The 22,551-nt window shown below is 43.8% G+C and overlaps 2 protein-coding genes across 9 annotated transcripts in view; one reads left to right on the forward strand and one right to left on the reverse strand.

Annotated features, from left to right (window-relative positions):
* The window catches only part of LOC121826666 (uncharacterized), a 73,853-nt gene that overhangs the window by 42,474 nt on the left and 8,828 nt on the right, over positions 1–22,551 (forward strand). For 5 of the 7 annotated variants that reach the window (XM_076554259.1, XM_076554262.1, XM_076554261.1 and 2 more), the window contains 2 exons: positions 20,142–20,236; positions 20,403–20,879. In XM_076554259.1, coding sequence (XP_076410374.1) covers positions 20,142–20,236; positions 20,403–20,620 — 313 coding nt within the window. In that variant the 3' untranslated portion in view covers positions 20,621–20,879. Of the gene's footprint in view, positions 1–20,141; positions 20,237–20,402; positions 21,109–22,551 lie in introns of those variants that run through there. The other 2 variants (XM_076554260.1, XR_013045630.1) reach the window with 2 other exon arrangements.
* LOC121824959 (disks large homolog 5-like) lies at positions 1,755–14,225 on the reverse strand. Of its 2 annotated transcripts, XR_013045629.1 has the most exons (6): positions 14,050–14,225; positions 11,889–12,051; positions 10,301–10,429; positions 9,047–9,230; positions 3,945–4,039; positions 1,755–3,778 (listed from the first exon to the last, which is right to left on the reverse strand). XR_013045629.1 is itself a non-coding variant. In XM_076554256.1 (4 exons), the coding sequence occupies exons 1-4, from the start codon at positions 11,957–11,959 to the stop codon at positions 3,557–3,559; spliced, it is 606 nt and encodes a 201-aa protein (XP_076410371.1). In that variant the 5' UTR covers positions 11,960–12,020; the 3' UTR covers positions 1,755–3,556. The 2 variants fall into 2 exon arrangements, 1 of the variants encoding a protein (XP_076410371.1); XM_076554256.1 differs by lacking the exons at positions 3,945–4,039; positions 14,050–14,225 and having other exon boundaries at positions 11,889–12,020.

The following is a 22,551-nucleotide window of genomic DNA, read 5'->3' on the forward strand; positions in this document are numbered from 1 at the left end:
TGGGAGAATAGGGGAATCCATGGTTGATATGTAGAGCTGAATGGTATTGTAAAATTAATTATATATATATATATATATATATATATATATATATATATATATATATACACACACACACATACACACACACATATATATAAAGCAAATACAAATAAAAATTCATAAATAAAACAAACAAAAAATTAAATTTTTGTAGGTCATAGTGGGGTCAGGAGCCCCACAAGCATGCCACAGAACTAAATAACCTAGGTTCATCTTGACTCAGAGCCTGAACCACCAACCAGGGAGCATCATGTGACTGATCTAGGCACTCTGCATATATTTTTCAGTTGTATAACTTGGTCTTCTTGTGAGACTCCTAACAGTGGGAGCAGGGCTTGTCTCTATTGCCTGCTTTTGGGACCCCTTCCTCCTACTGAATTGCTATATCCAGCCTTAATAGAAGAAGTCATGCCTAGTCTCACCACAACTTGATATGACATGGCAGGCAGATATCCATAGGAGGCCTGCTCATTTCTGAAGAGAAGAAAGAGGAGGAGGAATGGATGTGGATGACGAAGAGTGGAGGTGGGTGGAGGGTTGAGAGGAGAGGATGGAGGTGAAATTTTGGTTAGGATGTAAAAACAAAAATAATAAATAAAATCATTCATTCTAAAAGAAGGGAGAATATTGATGTTTATCATATTTAAATTTGAGATACTAAAAAATGTCCCTCAAGGGACATTACCACTTATTCTAACTTTTTATTGTGTTTGTAGTTGTACAGGGAAAGTTAAATCATGCTAGGCATAATTTTGAGCTGGTCTAATACGTAATGTGTTTGCTTTGTACTTGGAATAATTATATCATGTTGAGGCATTATTAGGACCTGGTTATTGTTTTACATTTAGAAATTAATCATGACATAAAAAGATATAATTGTGTGTCAAGTTGACATGGGGTGAAGTTGTGATAGCTATTTTTAGATGTCAATTTTATTACATCTGGATTAACTAAGACCCAAAAATGGAGGGGCACATCTGTGAGGTAGTTTTGCTTAATTTGAAGACAGAAGATCCACACAGATTCCAGCTCTTTGTGGTTGGAAGACATTAATCTGGATGTTAATGAGGAAAGTAACACCTTTAACTCAGATGTTTTGAGCCAAAACCTCATCTGTAACCTTAGCCAGGCCTTGTGCTGGAAGCCCATATACAGAAATGGAGGAAGGGAGCTTTGACTCTTTAGCTGCTTGATCTCACCTTGCTAGCAAGTCCATTCCTTCACTGGCATTGGAGCCATCTTCTTTGGGATTCCAGACTATACTACTGATGGACTGAGATATCAAGCATTGTGGACTGAGCAGCTACTGGATTCTTGGACTTTGCCATCATAGCCAGCCAAGGTTCAATTAGCTGGACCACAGCCTCTAAGTCATTCTAAAAAATAGGCGTTTGTATTTATAGAAATGCATTCTATAAGTTGTTACCCCATAGAACCCTGACCAATACACCAGACGGATAAAACTTTGAGAGTAGTTTGGTCCTCACAACAGCATTATGTCAGTTATGAACTGTACAGAATCACTGGGCAAGAAAGTAAAATAACACAAGTCTGAAATTTCTCCAATGGAACACACACTAATCTAATTAAATGAGTAATTATATGAGATGGAGAGATTCAAGCTTAAGTGAGGAATTAAAAACCAGATGTCTTAGCTTATGTGGGCCAAGACATGGCCACACACACACACACACACACACACACACACACACACACACACACACACACACACATCCGCACACATTAAGATCAGTAGACAGTAGGTACTTTTTGCTCTTGATAGTGATAGTTCTAGCCTGGAGGCACATGGAATTAATTCCTTTACACATTAAATCTCTCCCTCACTTTAGTCTCAGAAGTCAGATCTATCCCAGAGTAGCTTCACAAGAGTAAATCAGTCATCTTGAAGAATTTTCTCCATATAATCTGAGATCTGCTGTAGTAAAAGAGCAGCTTCAACCACTTCTCTCCTTTTTTAGTTTTGCCCAGAATCACTCTGCACCAGAGACATGTGGCCCCTGACACAGACTCCATCCACTCCATCTAGTCATGAAGTTCCTCCCATCATTGCTTTTCTGGACCATCAAGAGGGATTCCTCATCCTACCTCCACCCCCAAGAGGGTCTTCTCAATTCTGCATTTCATCAGTCAGGCTTAATAGGTGTTGTCAACCTAGAAGAGATCTAGCAAATCTGTTCCATTCTCACAGTCAGTGAGACTTGGGCAGGATCCTGAACCTATGAGAGCCCTGAATGGATGTGTGGCAGTCTAAGACAATTAGCATGCCTGTCCCTACAGTTTTCAATAAACTTCAGTCTGTGGGAGTGATCCAATCCACCTAATACAGCACACATGGCTGGGAGGACAAAGGTCAATGCAGGGTCTGGGGAGATGGCTCATCCATTAAGAGCATTTATTGCTGTCTCAGAAGACCCACAGGACAGCTAACAAACCTCTTTAACTTAAATTCCACGTGGACTCTGCCCTCACCTGTCCTCTGTGGGAATTGCATGTATGTGGTAGTAAAACACCCCTAAGTATAAAGAAAACGCCACAAAATATCCCAACATGTCTTGCAGGAAATTATCTCTGCTGATCTGTTATCACTCATGACATATTTCAAGAAAACCAGAGGCATATTGCCTTTCATTTCCTGATTTCTTTTATACAATTTTAATGAACATTTTTTTTTCCTGAGAGGCCTGGAGCAATATATTTTTGTTTCCCTTAATTTGCTCTAAATGATGATTTTGTGAACATGTGTGTACAGTGTACCACATTTTACTGGTAGCTAAATATATGACCTCAAAGATAGAATATGTCTAGTTCTTTTCTTATGTAGTTGGTATCCATGGAGTAGGCTATGCCATCCACATCCAAGGTGCCACCCCCCTGTGTAGCCCTGAGACCCATGAATGGAAAATCCTTGTGCAGCCCGAGCTTCCTGGATCTTACTGAGATACATCCAAGCCTGTGAGTTCTAGGTTTACAGGAGTGTGAAACCTCACCTGACTAAAGAAGAGTCTCAGAGTAAAAAGTTTGAAATTGTATTTTATTCATAAAATACATTCATTTTACTCAATGGGGCCTTCAAAACAGTATCATTATTTACAGTGTATAGCCTTAGCAAACTATTAAAACAATGACAAGAATAAGAGTAATAACAAAAGTTAACAAGACCTTAAATGAAAATGAAGAAAACCAAAAACCAATGCATAAATATCCCAAGATATAAAACAAAAATATTAAGGAAATTACAGTTTTCTTTGGAATTTCACTATGGAAGCGCAAATGAGGTGAGGAACTGGCGTATTCTCTGTGGTGAATTATCTTCAGCTACACTTGCCCATGACATGGCGTCAGCTTCAGCACTGCAGTAGAGAGACTCTTGTGCTTTTGGTGTGGTCTGTCTAGATGGCAGTGTGACATAAACGCAGTCTTCCTTGTCAGATTTCCCATCACATATGGAGTCAGGGTTTTTAGTAATTTGTTGTGTGTTCTCTGTATCTTAGACTTATTTCTGATACAAACTTTCCTCTGGGGATAGTGAGCCAACAGCTGTGGATGATATTGTGGCTGGATCGCCTGATGGTAGGTTGATATTTGCCTCACTATTGAGTTCAAAGCTGAAAAGAGGTGGCATTTTCTGAGGACGCCTTGAACCCGGAGTGTAGAATGTCATGCCTTCAAGGGTGTCTCTGGCTTCTTCCAGCCTTATCAGGCTTCTTAACAGGTGCTGTCAGGGAAAATCAGAAAAGAAAATATAATTTAGAAACAGTTTTGCCGTGCCACTGGCATGAAAAATCAGGGCCTTTTCATCCCTAGTAAACAAAAGTTAAGGAAGGAAACACACCCCATGATCCCTGACTGCTGGGGATGGGGCTCAATGGTGGCTGACTTGCCTGGGACATAGTGTTTCTGCTTCAGCAGCTCCATCTGCAGGAGGCTCTCATCCTGGGCTGTGGTCTGCTCCAGTTCCTGCTGGAGGTTTTCAAACCTAGGGGAGGAAGACAGCTGGGACACAAGCCTGGTGAGGACCTGCATGTCAGCTTTTGAGCCGCCACCAGATCTACTCATCTAGACAATCGAGCTTTACCTTTCAGCTGAGTTCATTCCCTGCTTCCCCAAGGGAAAAGGGTCAGAGAGGTCCTGGGCAGGATTTTTTTCTCAACTTTTAAAAACTAGTAGACATTGAACTGGAAAATACACACTGTGCTGGATTAGATAAACAGCATATTTCTCCAACAGTCTAAAGACATCATTTTGGAGAAATATCAGTATGAGAAGGTCTGAGGCACAGGTCAGGGAAGATGTACCTGGTCTTGATTAGATAGCAGGTGAATGTGAACCTCCTGGAAAACTCTATGCCTGCCCTCTAGTGGAGCCTACACAGCAATGCAGAGAAGGCTCTGATTATTCCTACATCTCAGAACCCTGCATGGGATTAACTTGTCAACTCCAACTCTGTTTATGACCAGAGTAAATCTTCTCATGAGAAACTGATAAACACTGCAGAGAGCCTGCAATCAGCGCTGGGCTGCTGTATGCAAATCTGCCAAAGGGTAGACACTTATTTCTAAACGTGATATTCCTGATGGAAAATAAAGTTGCAGGAGGACACATTTTCCTTCATGATTGATGATTCCCTCTAGGTTTCTGGCTGCCATGTGAATATTTGTGAGGAGATCTAATGTTAGAGATGAGATACTCAGAGGATACTAGAGGTCTCAGAAGGGAAGAAGAGGACACAATCTCCATAAGACCAAGGAGAAAGCATATTGCTTCCTGGACAGAAGTTCCTATTGACTGAGTCAGCAATGACACTCTGAGGTCTTCTTTCCCTGGCTGTGGCTGGAAGCTTTGCCAATTGAACACAAACTCAAGGAGGACAGAGATCCAGGTACAGTGGACCCACTTAGATCCCCCTGCTTCTGGAAGCCTGGGCTCCTACCTCATCTGGGACACAGTGAAGTGATGCTGCCGCTTTGCTCTCAAGTCCCTTTGCTGGATGAGCAGCTCCTGCTTCAACAGGTGCTGAAGATCTTCCTCAAGTCTTTGATTTTCTTGTTCATTAGAAGGTTGTGTTTTTAGGAGAGGATTGTGTGCACCCCTTTAAATACACACACGTGCAAGCACACACAGACACACACACACATACACACACACACACACACATACACACACACACACACACAGAGACACACACACACACGCGCGCGCGCATGAATTCATGCACGTACACACTCTTGAACATGTGAATGGATCCACACATACAAGCACACCACATTGCATCCATGTTTAGTTTCCCAGATAACACTATTGTAAGAAGAGATCACCTGGGATAGCATGGAGAAGAAAATTACCTTTCATTAACCCACACCCTCTCTACCCATCATCCATCCCAGGGGCAGGAAAACAGAGGATGCTCTGAATACAGAGATGTGAAGATTGTGTACTTTTACTCTGTTTTGATATTTTTTCATTTCATTTTACTTTATATGTGCGGGTGTTCTGCCTGCCTGTATGTCTGTATAACACATGCATGCCTCGTGACCTGGGAGAAGACCTCAGTGGACAGATCAGTCAGTGTAGTACTTACTTTATAAACCTGTACACAGACAGGTGAACCCCAGGCTTTTTTGACCGGTAGTCCAAGCTCCACTAGCAAGTTCCCAGTCTGTGCAATGAAGGGTTAGTTCCCCAGCACAGGACCACTGGATAGCAGTGGACCAGCCCCTTGCTCTCACACAATGGTTCCTCAAGGGCATCTTTCTCCCAAATTAGCTCTCTAAACCACAGGTTGCCTTAGGCCCAAAGCAATGAGCTCAGAAAATTAGAAAACCTCTAAAATCAAGAGTTTATATTAACCTTTCCCCCAAGTAACATGATTGTGTCAGGGATTTCTTTGAGTAACAGAAGGTTGACTAACTCAGCCAAATAATTGCATATAATATTCCATGCTTCACAATATTCCATGGACCACATTGTACATTTTCCCTCATCAATGAAAGGCATCTGAAGAGTTTCTAGCTGGGGATGTTCTGAGGAGTCCTGCTGTAACCCTGTTGTCCCCAATATTCTCTGTGGACACCTACTTTACATTCTGAATCAATGGTCCATCCGGAGTCTGCAGTTCAACTTTCTGAATAATTGTACATAGCTTCTCACAGGGCTGCACCATTTTACACTACTATCAATATCTAAGAATTCTTATTTCTCCGAACCCTCCATCAGGATGAATTTTAACTCAGTATGAAGAAGTTCAAAATAAAAGCAGTTTCTGAGTGCTGCAGACACAACATGGAGTGGGTGCTTTAGTGTGTGATGAGCCTAAGGAGTGCACTGAGATAGTCTCTTCTCACACCTCAGCATAGCTGTGGAACTTCTGCTGGACTGAGATGCAGCCACAAGACCCTCTTCAGTTCAGAATTTCTCAGAGAATAAAATCCAGGCCAAGCTCCAAGGATAAGGTTAGCTGAACCAAGGTTAGGGAAAGGTGAAAGGAAAATGGCAGCAGACAATGAGGAGAAAAACAAAACAGGATGCAGGGAAGTCATCAGTGGTCAGCCACCATTCACCCAGAACAGAGGACACAAACTCTCAGGCACCTTTCTTGCCTCTCAGTAGCCTCTTTCTCACCTTTATTGACCCCACTACTTTGTTTTTCTCCCAAGGATTTCTTTGCAGATAAATAATTCTGCTTCTACAACTACCTGAAAAACTTTTACCTTGCATCAATTTTCTGTCTTTTGTTGTTGTTAGCCTTATGGACACGCAGAATGATGGGCAGCTCCATCAGTTCTTTGATGCAAAGTGGTACTAACCAGGTTAGGCATAGTACTTTCTCATTGAAGTCTGTCTCCATCATTCTTAAAGATGTTCCATTGCTCCGTGAGTGTGTGAACATACACATAGAGGCTCAAACACATATTCCCATACCCACAAAGATGCACATAAAGACAACACACAGACACACACACACAGACACACACAGAGACACACACAAAGACACAACACACACAAACAGACACATACACCACACACACACACACACACACACACACACACACACACACACACACACACCTTTCTTGTACCCAGAAGAGCAAGGCAGAAGACTAGAATCTTGCAGCACCTTTTCTACTCTAGGGGGAGGTAGTGGGTCCTCCCCGCTATCTAAAAGACTCAGACCCATCCAGGCTCTTCTGCCCTGGCCTGAACTTATTTCCCCTCCTAGGAAAGTTTTTATCACCAGACTCACTGATTGTACAGAAAAGTAACAACCTCTGCACAACTGAGTTTGACTACAAAAGACCAAGTGCCCATGGAAGTGGGCTGGACATGAAGCCTTCCGACAGATCCAAGTTGACCCATCATAGACTCCTCACTAAACCTGCCCAGACTTTTCCACAGAAGACAGTGATGGGCCAGAGAATGGAAGTCATCCATTGTCATTACCCAATAACTTTTGACCAGATTACAGTGCATATTATATGAAAACAGCCCCAAGGAAGTCACTAGGAGGCTACTTAGGTCACCTACAGCACTTTTCTGAAATGCGCAATCTATACAACTATGAGGAGGAATCTGTCCTAAGACACAGTCATATTTCATGATAGAGTGAGCATCAAAATGTCAGGTTCCATATTGTGTAGCCAGTAAGACAAACTAGAAATATCCTGGGATGTTACCTCTATGCTGTGAAAGAAAAGTCTATGTTGATTTTTCAAATAGCTCCATTGTTTGATTTTTGCTATTTATTACAAAATGAATGAATTCCAAAGTAATAAAAGTGTGTAAACATTAAGAGAAACCAGCAAGTCAGTTCTTTTTCTGACCAAATGATTCATTTAGTAATTAGATGAGACAGAAAAAGACAGGAAGCTCTACTGTGAGGAGTCGGGAGATCCAAAGATCTGTGGCTGTCCAGCTTAGCCAGAAGAGAAAATTTCAGGTTCAGTGAGACCTGGGCTAAAGCGAATAAGGGAGAAAGCAACAGAGGTCGATTGATGTGGCCTTCCAAGAAACAAACAAATGTGTGCACCCTCACGCATGCATACACCACACACACACACACACACACACACACACACACACACACACACACTCACCACAAATCATAAGTGAACAGAACGCAATGAGGAGGACATCAACTGAATGCGGATGACATTACTAGTTGAATTTAGACTCCTCACACTAGCTGTTTCAAGTGAGACCCACAGTTCTGCTTTCCATCATTTTGAGACTAAACATGTCTGGGGAAACATGCTGTGCTTCTGCAGGCTATGTCGGTGTAGTTGGAGAAATTATTCTCTTAAAATCTCAAATCTGCCACCCTCATCCCCGCCTGTCATAAGCCCTGGCCACATCCCTGGTCATCCAGTGAGCTTCCAAGTGTAAGATCCAGGGTGGGAGAACTGGCCAATGCCAGTCACAGGAAACAGTATTGACAAGCTGTTACTTAGTTGCTGTCAGTGTGAACCAAGAGGTTAACCAGGTAAAGAGAACGCCATGGCAGTCTGGGAACAAGAGGGTAAAATGCCATAGGACACCCAAAAAGATGTCCACAAGACCCAGTCATTTGGCGTTTGTAGGGGACGTTCCTCCTTCCATACTGTTTCTGCCTCTGTTCTCATATGACCTCTGCAAGCAAATGAGATCCTGATTCTTGAACTCAATCAATCAATCAGATCTCTGTGATACTCCCTATGTGGCTCCCATCATAACACCGCTCCTTCCGTGCTAACATATCAGTAAGTGACAAGCGATTGACCCGTCTCCCTCGAAGGACTGCAGCTTCTAGCAGAGCAGTAGGGTTTCCTTGGCAGTCATGCAGTGCCTTCCAAGAGGCTAACTCCCCAGAAAGTCTTGTGAATGATCACAGAAATGAACTATTGGATGGGATGGGTCAGTTGGATAAGTGAGTAGATGGTTACGTGGGTGTGTGTATATGTATGTGTATGGTTAGACAGGTGGGCATCTTGGCCCTGCTGCTTCAACCTACCTGCTGCTGCTTTGTCCAGAGGTCATAGATCTTCTCATGGGCCTCCTCACAGTGCCTCCTGGCCTCCTCACAGGACTCTTGTAGTAAAATCTGCTCCCCATGCAGCTTTCTGTTGTCCTCTTTCAACATGCTCACTTTTTCCATCAGCCGAGTCCATTCACTCAGGAGCTGACTGTAGAGGGTGCTGAAATATCAGCAAAAATGATGAGCTCCACCTCCATCTGCACTCCTGCCTCCCAATACCATCATTTCTGCAGGGTGTCATCTCCCCAACCCCAGATCCCTGGGATGAACCCACATTAGCCATGCCAGCATGACTGAGGTGCAGACAAAAGCCAGAGAATAGCCAAATTCCAGAAAGATTCAAGCTATTTCTGAATACCCTGACAGCAAAAGGGACCCATGTAACTCTCAAAACTAGATCCCCTACCTCTCCCCCACACACCCTGGGGTTTAACTGTTCACAGTATTGAGAAAACATGAGCAGGAAGAGGGAAACCATGCTCGGGGTCGTGGGGGGGGGGACAGAAGACCCAGTGGGAATATATTTCATGTTTTCCATAGAAACCAGCTCTGTAAGCTCCTGCCAGAGCCACAGAAAACATTCATGGTGAAAACCGTGTTTTCTGTCTAGAATTTCCAGAAGCTGACAAGAAAATGTTGGGAGGGGCTCTCAGACTCTTCACTCTTAGGAGAACTCAGTCTAGGAGGCACAAGTCTAAGAGCTATCAGACAGGCTGCTTGCTAAGAGGTAAACAGTCTAGAACCACAGCCCAACTTTGTTCAAAGGTGAAGAAGGGAAGAAGCTGCTGTGGGATGTCTTTCTGTATGCTGTGAATATATGTTGCTCCCATTGGTTAATAAGGAAGCTGCTTTGGCCTATGACAAGGCAGCATGGAGCCAGGCAGAAAAATCCAGAAAAGACAGAGAAGAAAGTCAGAGGCGGAGGAGATGCTAGCTGCTACCCAAGGAGCAACATGCCAGCAGCCTGGCCATGTAGCAGCCATGTGGCAAACATAGACTAATAGAAATGGGTTAATTTAAGATGATAGAGCTAGCTAGCAAGAAATGTAAGCCATTGGCCATACAGTTTGTAAGTAATATAAGCCTCTGTGTGTGTCTTTGGGACCATTAGGATGCAGGAGGTGGGACAGATTCCTCCTGACAGCTGGGTCAGGCAGGACTGGACAAACATCAGACTACCTGAAGCAGGCCTTAACAATTTCAGGGGTCCCATCTAAATTAGGCACTCACCGGTAGGAGTTGGTCTGCTCATTCAGCTCCTTGCACTTGTACGAAGCCTCACAAATCTCCTTGGAGAATTTCTTTATATCTGACATCTTCTTATGCTGTGTTTTCAGCATCTCCAGCTCAGATTTCAGCCTGTGGTAGGGCATGGCCCCAGGAGCAAAGAACCCCATGAATACAGGCCTCAGGGACCACATGAATTAAGGTTCTGTTTTATACTACCGTAGCCCACTGGATGTCACACCCTGAATTCTATACTGGACCTCCTGATGTGCATTAGACTTGCCTTACTGTCCCATGGCCAGGAAAGGCTGGGTGTCAATAGGGAAGGAGACAGGGCTACATGAGCTCCCTCAGTAGACCTCTGGGAGCAGACTAGCTGGCTATGAAGGTCTGAGCAGTCTGTGCCACAGATGGGGGTGTATCTGAAATCTGCAATGACATTCCCACTGTCTTGAGAGCAGAGATTCTTTCTCCTTACAAGGACACCCAGAACTCATATTCAGTATTTCCAAGGAGGTGGCACTACATTCAGATGGCTTTATAAACACCCAAGGGGATTCCAATGAGGGACCAGGATGAGCACAAAGGCTGAGAGCAGTGATGTTCAATGTGGGGCTCCCTGGCCTCAGCACTTCCATCACCAGAAATCTTTGAGACATGTGAATATTCAGACCTACTATCAATCTCTGACTCTCAGGATCTGAAAGGACACCCCCCCCCACACACACACACTGTAAGTGAGCCTCTTAGAGACAGTACAGAAACACTCAGACATACAATCCTCAGCACAAGGAGATTTATTAACCTAGCAGTGCAAGCATAGCTTGGGAGCCTGTCTCCTGAGTAGGCGAAGGCACACAGCAAGCAGCAGGCTTTTTTAATAGTGGGTTTTTAAGTAGAAAAGGTTAAGTCTGTGCTGGGTAAATTGTTGAGCTCTGATGGGACAGGTTAGCCAGTGTAACCAAGTAATGAATTTTGATTGTTGAACTTTGGTGTTTAGTTTCAAGAATGAGTCAGTGTCCACAAAAGGGAATGGACTTTGGGGACTATATTTAGGAATGTTATCTAATGGTTTATCAAGGGAGAGAGAAGTGAAAAGGGCCAAACCGGCCACTGCTTTGTTTGCAATGTTTGGGCCCCTTAGAGAGCACTTCACACTCATGAACCCACACACAGGATGTCAAAGATGCAGGTAGGGAGTATTGCCTCAAAGTATAAGGAACAAGACCAGAGAGGAGCAGGGATGAACTCCAAGCCTTCCAGACACACAGATGGATGAGTAGGACCACAAGGCCTTTCGGCCTATTCCCAGAGCAAAAAGCAAAAATAAATATAAACACTCAACCCAGAGCACCAAGCATCTCCTAAAAGCCGATGTCTGCCAAGGCCTCTTGAAATGCATGTGGTGATCTTACACCGTCCTGCCCATCTGTAGATCGTGATTCAGGCCACAGGCTCTGCTTTCTCATTTGGAGGAATCAGAACAGCCTGTGTCAAATCTCACTCCTACAGGTTTCAGTTCTGCCTCTCAGATGTACTCAGGACACAGTAGGGTCAAGACAGTTACCAGAGAAAAGGGCATGATGAATACCTGTTGTTCAACTCATTGTTGTTATAAAGGGCCAGGAGTTCCAGCAGTTCATTCCTCTCATTGGTCATCATCTGTAGCTGAAGGGTCAGTTTATCCACCTGGTTCAGCTGCTGCTCCTGCTCAGTGAGGAAGAAGGGTGTGGATGATGCCTTCCTAGTAGTCCCTGTAGGTACATAAACACAGTGAATTTGTACAGATGAATGGCATAGGGCCAAGAGAGATCATGTGGAGTCCCAAGAGGAGTCCTGAGGGAGAGGAAATGCATGGAACCCAACGAAGGCCCACAATTCAGAGCAGATATCCTTAAACTGGGGTCCATAAGCGATGTGTCTGTCTCCAAACTCTGAGGATAGATATATGCCTCAGGCCCTACTGCAGCCCCACTGTCCCTGAAAGGCATAAGCAAGGCCAGTCATGTTGGCTTGGAATTGTCACCAGATACCTGCTATGATGCAAGAAAGTCCTGGACTGCCTGGTGATTTGTACCTCCCTGCCTGATAACCTGTGTGCAGGACTAAAAGACACTGAATGTATCAGACTTGGGTACATGGATGGAAAGTTTTGCTCTCTGGTATTTATATCAGATATCCACGAAACCTACAGAAATCCACTGAGAATAAAGTGCAGCAACATGCTACCCTGATACCTCATTAGTGGTTCTGTGACAACTTTGGCATTCTTTGACAGTCAGAATGAACTGAAAAAGGTCCTAGCACAGCACTGCATCCTTGACCATTCCTGGCCCTCTGCCAACTAACCATCAGAAACCTCCACTTTGGATGTGCTCTTTAGGGACCCAGAGAAGCAGCATAGGCACATGGCTTCAGATGATTATCGCTACTGAACCCCATTACTAGAAGGTCCAGTTCTGGCCTCAACTCCTCCCTAAAAAACCAGAGATCTCTCTTCCAGTCAGTATGCTCAGTCTTTCCAACATGTTGATTGGTGAACCCTATACACACTTAATGAATGCCACAAGAGTATTTGGCATTGCCAAAACACTGGTGATTTCACAAAAGATGCCAAGGGCTCTCCAGGATACAATAGAATTTCCAGAGAATGGACTGTTAGGGTCACTGCCAACAGCTTTCACCTATCTGATAACAAACTCTTGCCCAATTCACCAAACGCCAAGCTGCCCTTTCCAGGCAGGAGCCTTCCCTGAGACACAGGGGAATGCCTTCAGCACCTCCTCCTTCCAATCCAGAGATCTCTCTGATTCATTAGAATCTAGTTCATTCTAATTCAATAGTTCATCATGTATGGAGGGCAAGACTCATTTTCCAAACTATGCCCAGGAATGGCTCTTCTCTTTCTGATGATCTCTAACAAGATGAGAAATAAAGGATGCTAAGAAATTAGCTCAGTATAATGAGGAAGGAAGATCAGTTCCACGAGGTGAATAAGCACATCAGAGAAGATCCACAGGGCAGTTACAATATATGAGGATGGTGGAGGATTATGTGGGTCCTCTCAGAGCAATGATAAGTCTTATAGGTAAACATGAAACTTTTGCCAAAAGCGTCAGCAGAATACATTCCATCCATCATGAAGTTAGCAAAGATGTTATCAACCATTGAAAGGTGTGACTGAAAATACCTATGAACTGGGCATCCACAGGTGAGCCCTCTGACACCAAGAACAAATACTTAGAGGAAGAGTGATGTCCCAGTCCTACACTCAAGGTAGAGGGAAGATGACTGGCTAGTGAGAGGGCAGGAACTCAGAAACCTTAGGGATCACTGACATGAAGCAATACTTTGTAGCTCCTGCCCTGCTAGTGGTTGTTATTTAAAATATGAGAGCTTCGAGCTCTGGCCAGGGGACATTACTCTCTGTTATTAGTGACACACACCAAAAGACATCCAGTGTGTGTGCGTTGCTGGGCTGGTACTGAAACCTCTTTAGTCCCCATGTGCTTCCTTCCCACTCAGAGTGAAAGCAGAGGGCCCTCAGCAGAACAGCTGCAGCCATGAATATTCCTGGCTCTCTGCCCAACTAACCTTGAAAATCCTCAACTTTGTTCTGCTCTGGAAGAACTCAGAGGAGCAGGTAGGCCCATTGCTTCTCAGAAATTCTCACCTGCTTAGCCCCACTCCTGGAAGGAGCAGCTCAGGCCTTCCTCCTTCAGGAAACTCCCCATCCCTTTCCCAGGACTCACTGTGCTTTCCCTAGGACCATTTATTTCTTGATGTATGACATGGAGACTGAAGGCCATCTTCCTTCTGCCTCCCTTTGGTCTCCCTGTGCTCTCCATCCTGACTCCCAACAATCCTGTTCAGTCTAGACAGCATGTCTGTATGTGAAACACACGACACTGCACAAATGCCCCAATGACAGTTGGTGTTGCCACAACACTGGTGACATCACATGGAATGCCAGGGCTCTCCAGGATACAGTAGAATGTCCATGTGCTGATGTCACCTGGTATAGCTATTTCATCCCTGTTACATACCTCACCCAAAAGTGACTTGAAACCAAGGTGCTATTTTCAGGAGCCTCTGGATTCACAATGGAAGCCTTTAGGTAGATCCTCCTTTCAAAGCCAGAAATCTAGGCCTCTGCTTCATTAGAAACTTTAAGTGAAGTTGAAAGCTCACTTCGGATGCACTGTCCTCGGTTAGATTTTCCCCTCCTTAAGATTAATAATCAACAATTTGAGAAAGAAAGGATGCTTAGAAATGAGGTCAGGATAAAGGGGAGTAGTAGGGATGAGACCTCTGAAGTGAATATTCACCCAGGGAAGATCCTCAGAATTTTAGAGATTTTTGGGCTCAAAAAAAGTTACATAGTTAGTTATGAAGATTCCCCCAGTGTCAGTAGAGCTCATCAAGCTATGAGGTTGTTAGTGAGATGGTATCTTAGTGTCATTTGATTTGCATTTCCCTCTTGGCTAAGGATTTTAAGCAATTCCTTAAATGTCTTTTGGCCATTTAATATTCTTCTGTTGTGAATTCTGTTTAGATCTGTACCGCATTTTTTAAGTTGGATTATTTCATATTTTGATGTCTAGTTTCTTGAGTTCTTTATATATTTTGGAGATCAGCCCTCTGTCAGATGTGGGTTGGTGAAGATATTTTCCCATTCTCTAGGCTGTCATTGTGTCTTGTTGACCCTGTCCTTTGCCTTACAGAAGCTTCTCAGTTGCAAGAGGTCTCATTTCTTTATTGTTGCTCTCAGTGTCTGTGCTACTTCTCTTCTATCAGGTTCAGTGTAACTGGATTTATGTTGAGGTCTTTAATCCATTTGGACTTTAGTTTTGTGCGTGGGCATATGTAATGGATCAATTTACATTCTTCCATGTGTCAACATAAAGTCATACAACCACCATTTGTTGAAGGCACTTTCTTTTTTCATTGTATACTTTTAGCTTCTTTGTCAAAAATCAGGTGATCTTATGTCTTTGGAATAGTCCCAGGTCTTTGTGGATCATCTTTAAGAATGATGGAGACATACCACATTTGTCTTTCTGAGTCTGGGTCACCTCACTCAGGATGATTTTTTCTAGATCGATCCATTTGCCTGCAAACCGTATAATGTCATTGTTTTTCTCTGCTGAGTAGTATTCCATTGTGTATATGTGCCACAATTTATTTATCCATTCTTCAGTTGAAGGGCATCTAGGTTGTTTCCAGGTTTTGGCTATTACAAACAATGCTGATATGAACATAGCTGAGCAAGTGCTCTTGTGGTATGACTGAGCATTTCTTGGGTATATGCCCAGGAGTGGTATAACTGGATCTTGGGGGAGATTGATTCCCAATTTTCTAAGAAAGCGCCATATTGATTTCCAAAGTGGTTGTACAAGCTTGCATTCCTACCAGCAGTGGAGGAGAGTTCCCCTAGTTCCACAACCTCTCCAGCATAAAGTGTCTTCAGTGTTTTTGATCTTAGCCACTCTGACAGGCGTAAGGTGGTATCTCAGAGTTGTTTTGATTTGCATTTCCCTGATGATTAGGGATGTCGAGCAATTCCTTAAATGTCTTTCAGCCATTTGGGTTTCCTCTGTTGAGAATTCTCTCTTTAGTTCTAAAGCCCATTTCTCAATTGGACTGTTGGTCGTTTTGATGTCTAATTTCTTGAGTTCCTTATATATTCTGGATATCAGTCCTCTGTCACTTGTGGGGTTGGTGAAGATCTTTTCCCATTCTGTAGGGTGTCACTTTGCCATGTTGACCTTATCCTTTGCTCTACAAAAGCTTCTCAGTTTCAAGAGGTCCCATTGATTGATTGTTTCTCTCAGTGTCTGTGCTACTGGTGTTATATTTAGGAAGTGATCTCCTATGCCAATGCGTTCAAATATGGTATGTACTCACTCATAGGAAGATGCTAGATGTGGAACAAGGATGACTGGACTGCTACTCACATCAACAGTGAGGCTACCTGGAAAATGGGACCCCAAAAAAGACACGGAGAAATGGATGAGATCTACATGAACAGCCTGTTCATGAGTGGGAACAATGAAGGGCGACGGTCGAGGGAAAGAGAGTGGGAGATCCTAGCTGGATCAAGAAAAGAGAGGGAGAACAAGGAATAGGAGACCATGGTAAATGAAGACCACATGAGAAGGGGAGGAAGCAGAGAGCTAGGGAGGCACACGGAGATCCACAAAGATACCCCCGCAAAAGACTGCTGGCAATGGTCGAGAGACGGCAGTAACTGACCTACTCTGGTGATGGGATGGCCAGACACCCTGTTAGTTGTGCCATAAACCCCATCCAAGGAAGGTCTGAGGAATCTGGATGCAGACATCCACGGCTGGGCCCCTGGTGGAGCACTGGGAGTCTAATTAGTGAGAAAGAAGAGGGTTTCTATGAGCGAGAATTGTTGAAGCCAAGGTTGGATAAAGCACAGGGACAAATAACCAAATGAATGGAAGCACAGGATCTATGAACCAAAGGCTGAGGGGCCCCCAACTGGATCAGGCCCCCTGAATGGGTGAGACAGTTATTTGGCTTGATCTGTTTGGGAGGCAGCTGTGTGTTGGTGCCGGGTCCTGGGCTCGTTGCATGAGTTGGCTGTTTGAATCCTGGGACCTATGCAGGGACGCTGGCTCAGTCTGGGAGGGGGGGACTGGACCTGGCTGGACTGAGTCTACCAGTTCGATCCTGGTCCTTGGGGGAGACCTTGATCTGGAGGAGGTGGGAATGGGGGGTGGGCTGGGGAGAGGGGGAGGGGGGCCAGAGTGGGAGAACAGGGGAATCTGTGGCAATTATGTTGAACTGAGTGATGTTGTAAAATAAAAAAAAAAATTTTAAAAAAGCAAAAAAAAAAAAAAAAAGAATGATGGAGACAGATTTAAATGAGAAAGTACTGTGCCTTATCTGGTTAGTAAAACTTTTGCATCAGTCAAAGAAGAGATGGAGCTCCCCATCACTCTGCATGTCGACACAGCTAACTACAACAAAAGACAAAGAAACCGATGCGAGCTAAAATGTTTTTCAGGTATTTGTAGAGGCAGAATTATTTATCTCCAAAGAAATCCTTGGGAGAAAAACAAAGTAATGGGGTACATGAAGGTGAGAAAGAGGCTACTGAGAGGCAGGAAAGGTGCCTGAGGGTTTGTGTCCTTCTCTGTCCTGGGTGAATGGTGGCTGACCACTGATGACTTCCCTGCATCCTGTTTTGTTCTTCTCCTCATTGTCTGCTGCCATTTTCCTCTCACCTTTGCTTAACCTTGGTTCAGCTAACCTTGTCCTTGGAGCTTGGCCTGGACTTTATTCCCTGAGGAATTCTGAACTGCAGAGGTGCTTGTGGCTGCATCTCAGCCCAGCAGAAGTCCCACAGCTATGTTGAGGTGTGAGAAGAGGCTGTCTCAGTGCACCCCTTAGACTCACCATACTCTAAAGCACCCACTCCATGTTGTGTCTGTGGCACTCAGAACCTGCTTTTTTTTTCTGAGACAGTGTTTCTCTGTGTAGCTTTGTGCCTTTCCTGGGACTCACCTGGTAGTCCAGGCTGGCTTCGAACTCACAGAGATCCGCCTGGCTCTGCCTCCCGAGTGCTGGGATTAAAGGCGTGCGCCACCACTGCCCAGCTCAGAACCTGCTTTTACTCCAAACTTCTTCATACTGAGTTAAAATTCATTCTGATGGAGGGTTGGGAGAAATGAGAATTCTCAGATATTGCTAGTAGTGTAAAATGGTGCAGCCCTGTGAGAAGCTATGTACAATTATTCAGAAAGTTGAACTGCAGACTTCGGATGGACCATTGATTCAGAATGTAAAGTAGGTGTCCACAGAGAATATTGGGGACAACAGGGTTACAGCAGGACTCCTCAGAACATCCCCAGCTAGAAACTATTCAGATGCCTTTCATTGATGAGGGAAAATGTACAATGTGGTCCATGGAATATTGTGAAGCATGGAATATTATATGCAATTATTTGGCCAGGAGTTAGTCAACCTTCTGTTACTCAAAGAAATCCTGACACATTCATCTTACTTGGAGCAAAGGTTAATATAGACTCCTGATTTTAGAGATTTTCTAGTTTTCTGAATATTGGCTTTGCGACTAAATTGAAGCAACCTGTGGTTTAGAGAGCTTCTTTAGGAGGAAGCTGCCCTCCTTGGAGGAACTGAGAAGAACTGAGAGAGAGAAGAGAGCAAGGGGCTGGTCCACTGCCCTCCAGTGGTTCAGTGCTGGGGACTAAGCCTTCAATGCACAGATTGGGGAACTTGCTAGGAGAGCTTGTATTACTGGTAAAGGATCCCTGGCGTTCAGCTGTCTGTGTACAGGTTTACAAGGCAAGTACTACATTGACTGATCTGCCCACTGAGTTCTTCTCCCAGGTCACCAGGCATGCATGTGTTATACAGACACACAGGCAGGCAGAACACCCGCACATATAAAGTAAAAATAAAATGAAAATTTATCAAAACAGAGTAAAAGTACACAACCTTCTCCACATCCCCGTGTTCAGAGCATCCTCTGGGATGGAATAAGGGTAGAAAATATGTGGGTTAATGATAGGTCACTTTCTTCTCCATGGTATCCCAGGTGATCTTGTCTTACAATAGTGTTATCTGGGAAACTAAACATGTATGCAATGTGTGTGCTTGTATGTGTGCATCCATGTACATGTGTGTGTTCAACTGTGTGTGTGTGTGTGTGTGTGTGTGTGTGTGTGTGTGTGTGTGTGTGTCTATATGTACAGGGGTACAGACAACCCTCTCCTAAAAACACAATGTTCTAATGAACAGGAACATCAGTCCCTGCTGAAGCAGAAGGAGCTGCTCACCTGGTAAAGGGACTTGGCAGCAAAGCTGCAGCATCACTTCACTGTGTCCCAGATGAGGTAGGAGCTCAGGCTTCCAGAAGTAGGTGGATCCAAGTGGGTCCGCTGTACCTGGATCTCTGTCCTCTTTGAGTTTCTGTTCAATTGGCAAAGCTTCCAGGCACAGCCAGGAAAAGAACACCTCAGAGTGTCATTGCTGACCCAGTCAATAGGAACTTATGTCCAGGAAGCGATATGCTTTCTCCTTGGTCTTATGGAGATTGTGTCCTCTTCTTTCATTCTGAGTCCTCTAGTATGCTCTGAGTATCTCATCTCTTAGATTAGATCTCCCCACAAATATGCCCGTATTAGCCAGAAACCTAGAGGGGATCATCAATCATGAGGAAAGTGTGTCCTCCTGCAACTTTTTTTTTCCATCAGGAATATCACATTTAGAGATAAGTGTCTACCCTTTGGCAGATTTGTATCCAGCAGTCTCCTGCTGATTGCAGGCTCTTTGTAATATTTATCAGTTTCCCATGAGAAGATTTACTCTGGTCATAAACAGAGTAGGAGTTGACAAGTTAAGCCCATGCAGGCTTCTGAGATGTAGGAATAAGCAAGGCCTTCTCTGCATTGCTGTGTAGGCTCCACTAGAGGACAGGCATAGAGTTTTCCAGGAGGTTCGCATTCACCTGGTATCTAATCAAGGCCAGGTACATCTTCCCTGACCTGTGCCTCAGACCTTGTCATAATGATATTTTTCCAAAATGATGTCTTTGGACTGTTGGAGAAATGTGCTGTTTTTTCTAATCCAGCACAGTGTGTATTTTCCAGTTCAATGTCTACTAGTTTTTAAAAGATGAGAAAAAAATCCTGCCCAGTAGCTCTCTGACCCTTTTCCCTTGGGGAAGCAGGGAATGAGCTCAGCTGAGAAGTAATGCTCGATTGTCTAGCTGAGTAGATGTAGTGGGGTCTCAAAAGCTGACATGGCAGGTCCCCACCAGGCTTGTGCCGCAGCTGCCTTCCTCCCCTAGGTTTGAAAACCTCCAGCAGAAACTGGAGCTGACCACAGCCCAGAATGAGAGCCTCCTGCAGATGGAGCTGCTGAAGCAGAAACACTATGTCTCAGGCAAGTAAGCCACCATTGAGCCCCATGCCCAGCAGCCAGGGTGTTCATGGGGTGTGTTTCCTTCCTTAACTTTTGTTTACTAGGGATGAATAGGCCCTGATTTTTTTGCCATGTGCACAACAAAACTGTTTCTGAATCTATTTTCTTTACTGATTTTCCCTGACAGCACCTGTTAAGAAGACTAAGAAGGCTGGAAAAAGCCAGAGACACCTTGAAGGCATGACATTCTACACTCCAGGTTCAAGGCCTCCTCAGAAAATGCCACCTCTTTTCAGCTTTGAACTCAATAGTGAGGCAAATATCAACCTACCATCAGGCGATCCAGCCACAATCAGATCCACATCTGTTGGCTCACTATCCTTGGAGAAAAGTTTGTGTCAGTAACAAGTCTAATATACAGAGAACACAACACAAATTACTAAGAACCCTGACTCCATATGTGATGGGAAATCTGACAAGGAAGACGGTGTTAATGTCACATTGCCCTCCAGACAGACCACATCCAAAGCATAAGATTCTCTCTCTAATACAGTGCAGAAGCTGATGCCATGTCATGGGCAAGTGTTGCTGAAGATAATTTACTATAGAGAATAAGCCAGTTCCTTCCTTCTTTTGCTCTTCTATAATGAAATTCCAAAGGAAACTGAAATTTCCTTCATTTTTGTTGTTATATCTTGGGATATTTATTCTTTGCTTTTTGGTTTTCCTCATTTTTATTTAAGGTTGGGTTAATTTTTGTTATACTTTTCTTCTTGTCATTGTTTTAATAGTTTGCTAAGGCTATAAACTGTATATAATGACTGCTGTTTTGAAAAACCCCATTGAGTAAAATGAATGTATTTTTATGAATAAAATAAATTTCAAACTTTTCACTCTAAGACTCTTCTTTAGTACATGAGGTTTCACACTCCTGCAAACCCAGAAATCACAGTCTTGGATGTATCTGAGTAAGATCCAGGAATCTCGGGCTACACAAGGACTTTCCAGCCATGGGCCTCTGGGATACACAGGGGGATGGCAACTTGGATGTTGGTGGTATAGCCTACTTCATGGATACCCACTATTTAACAGAAAAATTAGACATATTGTATCCTTGAGGTCATATATTTACCTACCAGTAAAATGTGGTACACTGTACACACATGTTCACAAAATCATCATGTACACCAAATTAAAGGGAAACATAAATATATTGCTCCAGCCCTCTCAGGAAATGAGACTGCTCATTAAACTCGTATAAAGGAAATCAAGAAGTAAAAAGTAATCTGCCTCTGGTTTTTTTGAAATACAACATGAGTGATAACTGAACAGCAGAGTTGATTTCCTGCAAGGCAATTTAGGATATTTTGTGGTGTTTATGGGTATGTAGTATTTTGTTTATATTTATGGGTGTTTTGCTACCACATAAATGCAATTCCCATAGAGGCCAGGAGAGGACAGAGTCCACCTGGAATTTAACTTAAAGAAGTTTGTTAGCTGTCCTGTGGGTCTTCTGAATAAATAAATGCTCTTCCAATAAATGCTCTTAATGGATGAGCCATCTCTCCAGTCCCTGCAATTGACCTTTGTCTTTCAAGCCATGTGTGCTGTATTATTTCCATTGGATCACTCCCAACCAAAGACTGAAATTTATTGAAAACTGTAGGGACAGGCATGCTAAATATCTTAGTCTGCCACACATCCATTCAGCGCTATCATAGGTTCAGGATCCTGCCCAAGTCTCACTGACTGTCAGAATGGAAAAGAATTGCTAGATCTCTTCTAGGTTGACAACACCTATTAAGCCTGTCTGATGAAATGCAGAATTGAGAAAACCCTCCTGTGGGTAGAGATAGGATGAGGAATCCCTCTTGATGGTCCAGATAAGCAATGATGGGAGGAACCTCATGACTAGATGGAGTGGATGGAGCCTGCAACAGAGGTACATGTCTCTGGTACAGAGTGATTCTGTGCAAAATTAAAAAAGGAGAGAAGTGGTTGATGCTCCTCTATTACCACAGCAGATCTCAGATTATATTGAGAAAGTTCTTCCAGAGACTGATTTACTCAGGTGAAGCTCCTCTGGAATAGATATGACTTCTGAGACTGAGAGTCAGGCAGAGATTTGATGTAAAGGAAGATATCCTGTGGGTCTCTAGACTGGAGCTGTCATTTCAGAGGTAAAAAGAACCTACTATCCTCTGATCTACATGTGGACGGTAGGGTGTGTGGTTGTGTGTGTGTGTGTGTGTGTGTGTGTGTGTGTGTGTGTGTGCGTGTGTGTGTGTATGTGTGCCAGGTCTTAGCCCACAGAAGCTAAGACATCTTGTTTTTCA

This window comes from Peromyscus maniculatus, chromosome 18, assembly GCF_049852395.1.
Source record: "Peromyscus maniculatus bairdii isolate BWxNUB_F1_BW_parent chromosome 18, HU_Pman_BW_mat_3.1, whole genome shotgun sequence".
NCBI classification, from domain to species: domain Eukaryota; kingdom Metazoa; phylum Chordata; class Mammalia; order Rodentia; family Cricetidae; genus Peromyscus; species Peromyscus maniculatus.

Excerpts from the sequence above, each read along its gene's own strand:
- LOC121824959 (XM_076554256.1), bottom strand. The coding sequence starts at position 11,959 with ATGATGACCAATGAGAGGAATGAACTGCTGGAACTCCTGGCCCTTTAT. Across the intron at positions 9,231-10,300 it reads GAGCAGACCAACTCCTACCG|CACCCTCTACAGTCAGCTCC; the intron begins GTGAGTGCCTAA and ends CTGATATTTCAG. Across the intron at positions 3,779-9,046 it reads TCTGGACAAAGCAGCAGCAG|CACCTGTTAAGAAGCCTGAT; the intron begins GTAGGTTGAAGC and ends TTTCCCTGACAG.